General features: G+C 42.3%; 1 protein-coding gene across 3 annotated transcripts; it reads left to right on the forward strand.

Moving 5' to 3' along the window:
* Window positions 1–764: 764 nt before the first annotated feature.
* ARL4A (ADP ribosylation factor like GTPase 4A) lies at window positions 765–3,010 on the forward strand. Of its 3 annotated transcripts, none has more exons than XM_021689649.1 (3): window positions 806–849; window positions 1,441–1,564; window positions 2,000–3,010. In XM_021689649.1, the coding sequence occupies exon 3, from the start codon at window positions 2,089–2,091 to the stop codon at window positions 2,689–2,691; it is 603 nt and encodes a 200-aa protein (XP_021545324.1). In that variant the 5' UTR covers window positions 806–849; window positions 1,441–1,564; window positions 2,000–2,088; the 3' UTR covers window positions 2,692–3,010. The 3 variants fall into 3 exon arrangements, with proteins under 3 accessions (XP_021545326.1, XP_021545324.1, XP_021545325.1); XM_021689650.1 differs by having other exon boundaries at window positions 2,003–3,010; XM_021689651.1 differs by lacking the exon at window positions 1,441–1,564 and having other exon boundaries at window positions 765–849.
* The last annotated feature ends 4,383 nt before the right edge of the window (window positions 3,011–7,393 follow it).

A 7,393-nucleotide genomic window follows, 5' to 3' on the forward strand; every position in this document is an offset into this window, starting at 1 on the left:
GTAAGTATTTGCAAATTTATGGGTCAAGCACAGAACTGACATTTAGGGTCAGAATTATTCAATGGTAAGCATTAAGCATTTAATGACTAGTAGACTTTGAGTTCCGGGGCCACCACTTATTTTCCTTGGGTCAATAGAAACAGCTCTTCAATCTTCCAGTTTATTTCCTCATTTGTAGAACCGGGATATTTCTACCTCACCGGGATGTTGCTAGGATCTTGTGGGAGAGGGAATTTATTTGCTCTGCAAAAGGAAGGTGAGTTTCAGACACTAGTCTGGCCCAGGCGCTCAGGGCAGCTACTGAGGCACGCCCACGTTACCCCGTTATATAAGGGGCCAGCCCGTCTGGTGTCTTCTGAAATCTCTGACCCTACGTCACCGGCCACCGCCCAGAGGGACACCGTATGACGCCCTGAGGTAGGCAGGGAGGGTGGGACCCGGCGGGGCCCGCCTGATGCCAGCCGCCGGCTGGAGAAAGCGTCCGAGACGTAACTGCTGCCGAGGCTGAAGCCGGAAGCCCCGCCCGACCTAGCCGGTTGCCGGTCCCCATTAGGCCAGTTCGAACGTGACCTTGTTTTGGCGTTGCTAGGAGACCCGGCTCCCGCACGCCCCCCACTGGCCAGCGCTCCAGCGAGCGAGGAAAGGGGGCGGGGCCGCGGCTGGCGCGGGGAGCGATCGGCAGAGCACCGTTAGGCTGCCTGGCGCGCGGCGCCCACCCGGCGCCCCAAGAAGCGGCGTCTCGTCTCCGGCTACCAACCGGGCCTCACTGGTGCCTTCCGGCAGGTACCAGCGTGCTCCCGAGCGGCTGTGAGCGACGTCGGGTCCGGACGAGGAAGGACTGTGAGTCAGGTGAGCCGCAGCGGGGCAGGCAGCTGGTGTGGCCACGCCCTGCCGGAGGAGAGGAGCCGGCCGGGTGCGGAGGGGCGACGTGAGGGGATCGTGCTGCGGGAACAGTGGGCCTGCCCCTGCGGGCGCCGCACATTGAATCATTCACGCCTGGAGGCCGGCGTGACCACAGCCAGCACCCTCTGGCCAGCGGACAAAGGGTTAACGCGCCGGCGGAGACCGCGGGCCCCGGATGTGGGAGCCGCGGTGCGGCGTCCGCGGGCCGCGCTGCAGGTGCGCGGGGGCGGGCAGAGCGAGCGGCCTGGCGGCGACCTGACCAACCGGCCCAGGCGGGACGTCCCCTCACCTGCGGGGGCCACTCGGCTCCCTCTGCGGGCGCCTTCCTTTCTAACTTAAGGGCAACAGGTGGTGCCTGAGGACCGAGAGAGAACCCAGCTTGGCCGCACTGGGAGCGGCAGTTACTCTCGCCAATTAGTGCGCTGGGGCGGGTGTGAATTAGACGCGCTGACGCGGGTGACCAATGGGATTTGGGCTCATGGGTGGGCCGTGAGGAGTGGGCGTGGTCAGAGTCTGAATCTACGGTTTCTAGTGCAGAAACTGCCAGAGCTGCGTGGAGAGCTGAGCTGAGCGAACGTGGGGTGCTTCTCCCCCAAAAACCCCGCTTAGAAAAACGCCTACCAAATGCTTTCTCATTTGGACCCAGACTCCAATTCCGGAGGTGAGAGCATTGTGCTATTTTTGGGGGGTCGGGGGGATAATAGTAACCTTGGGTATGCTCTTAAGCACGTGGAATTAGATCCCCGAGATAGGATTATGTGTTATGAGTTTTCTGCCCAAAGAGGCACTTCTGTGGTTATTGCGAGTTGGACCAGATACTAGTGACTAGGTTGTCTTCGGAATGAGGTCTTTGAGATTTGGGAACCCAGGGAAGTAGAGAAGTACGTGTTACTGCAATTTTCGTGAATGTTAAAGAATTGCAATCACAAGGATTATTCTGTCGGTTGCCTTGGTTTGCGTACGTTTCATATTTCATTTGGTTTGTTACTGAAGCAAGTTTGGTTTTTCAAGTTCCTCGTCTTGCTTATTTAAGCAGAAAGAGAACAGTTATAGTACGTTATTTCACCAGAATAACTTATTCATTTCCCCCCCTCAGCAGCCTTGTAGCTGGATCCCCTAGGAAGAGAAGTTCTAAAGCAGTGAGAAGAAAGCATTTCAATTGGGATCACTAACTTGCACCTGGAAATGGGGAATGGCCTGTCAGACCAGACTTCTATCCTGTCCAGCCTGCCTTCGTTTCAGTCCTTTCACATTGTTATTCTGGGTTTGGACTGTGCTGGAAAGACGACTGTGTTATATAGGCTGCAGTTCAATGAATTTGTAAATACTGTACCTACCAAAGGATTTAACACTGAAAAAATTAAGGTAACCTTGGGAAATTCTAAAACAGTCACTTTTCACTTCTGGGATGTAGGTGGCCAGGAGAAATTAAGGCCACTGTGGAAGTCATATACCAGATGCACAGATGGTATTGTGTTTGTTGTGGACTCTGTTGATGTTGAAAGAATGGAAGAGGCCAAAACTGAACTTCATAAAATAACCAGGATATCAGAAAATCAGGGAGTCCCTGTACTTATAGTTGCTAACAAACAAGACCTGAGGAACTCACTGTCTCTGTCAGAAATTGAGAAATTGTTAGCAATGGGTGAACTGAGCTCATCAACTCCATGGCATTTGCAGCCCACCTGTGCAATCATAGGAGATGGACTAAAGGAAGGACTTGAGAAACTACATGATATGATCATTAAAAGAAGAAAAATGTTGCGGCAACAGAAAAAGAAGAGATGAATGGTGATCCTTTTTATATTTGTGTGGAGTAGGTTTTCTCTGGCCTGATGTTGACAAATGGAAGAGTGTCTACAGCCTGGTTTGCCCGCCTGCCCTCCTGGATGCTGAAAAAGCTTTGTTTTGTTGAACAATCAGATGCCCAACTCTTTTGCCTTGTGGAAGATGAGTAAATGCAGTGCTTCTTAAAATGGTCTCTTCTCCCTACCCCACAAATCTTCTGGTACTACCATTTTGGGAAGCCAAGCATGGATAGCAAATTGATCAGAAAACAGTTGTGGAAATTTGACCTGAAGTTAGTGAAATAAAACTTTGAAGAGTGTCTGCCTAGTGTTTTGTCCTTACATCTTTTGGGGGAAGCCTTTACAAGGAAATTGCATATAAGGCTTTGTATGTTAAGATAAAATGCTAATGAATGGAAATGTTAAGATAAATTAATATATATAAACGGTTATATTGATCACATTGGTCCAACCAGTAAGGGATAAGGAGGAAGTGTTTGCTTTTTTAAGTTTTGGCCAAATGAATTTTGACATTTTCTGGAATCAAGTGATGTAATGCTGTATCTTAATTCTAGACAATGTTTAAGTTGGTCTAACTTAAAATAATAAAAATAAAGTATTGGGGGCATATTCAAGTGCATGGATTAGTTTTCCTGACAATGCATGTTTTGGTGTGTAGTTTTTTACTTTTTAGAAGTAGCTATGCATCTTTCTCCATGGTCAGGTTTAAAACACCTTTTTGGGGATTTAGGGCTGTTACAGAAATAGTTTATTATCAGAAGCACTTTCACTTGAAGAACCTAAAATAATTTACTTAATTCTTTTATATAGTAAATTAGGGCATGTAGACTAATAAATGCGTATGCTTGGTATATGTATGGATTTATGAAGAAAGCAGTTGACGAATTCAGTCAAGAGGATGTAATTACAATACATGGTCTCTAACGTATTCCAGTTGTAAAATATTTGTTTTATTGATCCTTGCTGGCTGAACACAGATGTGGTTTCATATATTTTTGTAGTGTTTTGAGAGGAGCAGAAGCTTTATAAACAACACCTGATGCACTGTGGAGTGAGAATGTAAGAGATGTCCTGCAAGTGCTCTGAGCTTTAATTTTTTTGTTTACAATCTCAGCAGTGTTAGTGGGCAGTCCAGTCCTGATTATAAGGTAGGAAGAAATGATACAGTTCTGCAGATAAGAATTACGATTCTAGAAAATGAAGGGGAAAGTAGCAAAGCTATGTTTTGTAAAATTCGCTGGTGCTGTTTACACTGGAATCCAAAAGACCCTCTAAATTAAAAGGAGGAAAACCCATTGCCTAATGCTTATCCACAAGCAGGGACTTATTTCCAGTGATCCTGTATTAACAACTCAGCATAATTCTATGTGTAAAGCCAACAGCTGTTTGTTCTGAAGATAGCAAAAGAACTGCACTTTGCTAGCAGGGTTTTGTTTCAATTTGGGTTTTTCTGTTTTGGGGGTTCTCTTGTTTTTAGTGGTACGGTTAAGTTTTTGGAACCTTGATTTCTTGTTACACACAAAATGAAGTAGCTTCCTGTGGAGCTTTCATTGTTAAATGTACCTGCACTAGTGACAGTCACTTAGAATGTTTATATTTATAAAAATGTGGATAATAACTACCAATAAACTAATGGAGGCACTAGGAGAACAGTGTTTTGACTTTGCGTTTCAATGTATTTCCATTTGCTGAAGCTTTTAATTAGGTGTGCAAAAACAACTCTGACAGCTGGGTTACATAGTCCCATAGTAGTTTGGTTTTCCTCAAGTGTGACAGAGGCACCAAAGGCCGTTTTCTGGGAGAACCTTTTTTTATTTCTTTTTAACCTTCCACTAAATGAAATCATGATATATACTCTCAATATCACTAGACCTGATACGGGTTAATAAAGCTTGCTGAAAAAACAAAACAAAATCAGTGAATGGACTAGACGTTTAGCCCACCTGTACTTTTTATATACTTGATACATAAAATCGTACTATTTTAACTATCTCTTGAAAGTTCAAGTGTGTTGATCCTTATTTTGTAGCCTAAGAATTTGATAAGCAAATCCATGTTATCTAAGTGTTTCATATTTAGCTTACAAGTACAAAAACAAAGAAAACGTCTTGAATACTATATTAGCTTTGATTTATAAAATATATTTTTAACTCCAAAACTCTTTGTAATATTTTCCACTCTGCTACGGAGTCTTCCCAAAATACACCCAGAAGAGTTTAGACAGTGCTTTTATATCTAGTTTTTTATTAAGGTACACCTTTTCTAAAGTATATTCCTAAAATATTTTTTGTATTTAAGGTTATTTGGTTTAATACCCAACATTAATCAAGGACCGGATGACTCTAAATTCAAGTTACTATCAAAGATAATTATAAAGAAATCTAGGCTTATTCCTAAATGGATTATAAGCACTTAGGAAAAAAAGTTGTGTAGTTTATGTAGACAGCATAGGTTCACTAAGAATCATGGAAAAATCAGGGAAAAGTGAATAAATCCGTGGAAGCCAAAAAGTGAAGTTACTAGTAAAAATAAATGTCTGTAGAGAGAGAATTAGTAGCCTGTAGAAGCATGATGGTTTCTGAACAGAGGGAAAGACCCAGACTTAGAACGTTTTTGTCTGTACAAGGCATTTGACACTTAAACAGTGTTTAATTAATTATTCATATTGACCTGGAAGGAGGTCTTTGGTAGAGTGTTTCAGGGTTCTACTTAATACAACAATTTCATCAGTAATATAAACACAATGGTTTCTTCAGTGATCATGAAAGACACAAAAAATGGTGTTTTTTTTGAACTTTTGGTGATGTAACAGTCAACATTTAGCTAATACAAGTTGGAACTTTGAATATACCATCATTTGAAGTTGGAATTTTACATTTAAGGTTTAAATTTAGCGGAAGATTCTTAAATGGATAGTAAGGATGCTTGTATCACTACTTGTGAATTACTTAATGCCACTGAGTTCTACATCCCCAAATGGTTAAAAATAGTAAACTTTATGTACATTTTGCCACAATTAAAAATTTATGATATTAAGTGTACACTTAGTTTCCAAGAATCAGCCAAGAGTAGAGTGAGAGCATCCTAATTTAGAGATCATATTCAGTTAGAAATTTTATGGAACACTGGAGTGTTTAAAGCTTAATATGACTTGGGTGCCTGGGTGGCTCAGTCGGTTGGGCATCCGACTCTTGATCTCAGGGTGTGAGATCAAGTTCCCCGTTGGGCTCTGTGCTCAGCAGGAGTCTGCTTGAGATTCTTCCTCCTCCCCTCTGTCGTCCCCCTCCCTGCCCACACTCCAGTGCATTCTCTCACATAAATTTTTAAAAAACTCAGTATGAACATATAGCATGTAAACTCATAATTGTAAAGTTAATACTAAAATACATGATAATCTGAGATAATAGTCTCAACAAACCACAGCTGAAGTATGTACTAAATCTGTGTATGCATTTAGAAACCTAGGAATACCTACATGGGAGGCTCGTTGACGAGGATATGTGTACTGGCTAAAAAGAGCAGGAGCTTTGGAGTCAGAGTAGGGTTCAAATCCTGGCTCTCCCGCTCTGCACTTGGGACCTTTTGGCTTGTTCTTTGAAACTTCTCATGTGAATGCCCACCTGGGAAAATGAAGCCTGTCACATAGAATTTTGAGAGGATTGAGTGAAATAATGTAAACTAGTGCCTCACCAAGTATTTCATAAGAACTCAATAAATGGTAGCAGTTATTGTTAACCAGTATGGATCAATAGGTGTTGAGAGGCAGTTGACAATGCTATAGAAATTCAGATTTGAGCCTTAGGTCCACCATGTACTACTTTCTTGGGACAATTTATTTTCCTCAGCCTTAGTTTCTTCACTGGCAAATTGAAGCATATGCCTAACTATTTGGGTTTAATTTACTAAAAGGCTTAAATGAAACAATGTATGATATTTAGGGGATGCCTGCCACATAGTAAACATTTAATGGATCTTTGTTATTAATAGCCAGACTATTTTTTGACAAATATATTCAAAGAAAACTTGTTTTGGAGGGGAATGTTACACAAAAAGCTCTTAATTTGTTTTTCTTAGCTTTCCTGAAGCATGGCACAAATGGGAGCTTGGTGGAGCTTGGGAAAGACTAAACATACTGAATTCTCTTGAAATCTGGGTCATTTCCTTAAATTTCTAAAGCACCAGTCTATTTTAGCACAATATAATCTCACCTTCCCTTGTAAGAAACAAACAAAATTTAAAAACAGGGTTATTGTTTGGTATAGACACAAATCAAAATAGAATACTTCACTGCAGAAATTAAAAATCTGGAACTGTGTACATTGTGGTTCAGAAAGCCTCAAGATTGTTACCAATTTGCAGATTTTATCTAATAAGTTGGGATCTGTAGGCCGACCCTTCTGTGGAAACTTGCCAACATTTGTGGGCACATCTGGTAGATGATGGTGGTGATTTGTGTTTGCCGGACGGATGTGTGTGCTGTGTTATTTTCCAATTACTTTCAGCTTAGGGTCATGTTTTTATGTGTTCTGCTTATGTTTTGCTGAAGTTGAAATTACCCACATTAGGTGTTGGGTTATAAAGGAGTTGAGTAGAAAATCCTGGGTTACTAGCCAAAATAAACCCATACTTTCTTTGGCCCTCTCTGAGTCTGTAATAAGGAAGAAATTAAAGCAGTGCCAGAA

Source organism: Neomonachus schauinslandi, chromosome 12 (genome assembly GCF_002201575.2).
Source record: "Neomonachus schauinslandi chromosome 12, ASM220157v2, whole genome shotgun sequence".
In the NCBI taxonomy this organism is placed as follows: domain Eukaryota; kingdom Metazoa; phylum Chordata; class Mammalia; order Carnivora; family Phocidae; genus Neomonachus; species Neomonachus schauinslandi.

Bases quoted from the DNA above. Each gene is read 5' to 3' on its own strand.
- ARL4A (XM_021689651.1), top strand. From the start codon at position 2,089: ATGGGGAATGGCCTGTCAGACCAGACTTCTATCCTGTCCAGCCTGCCT.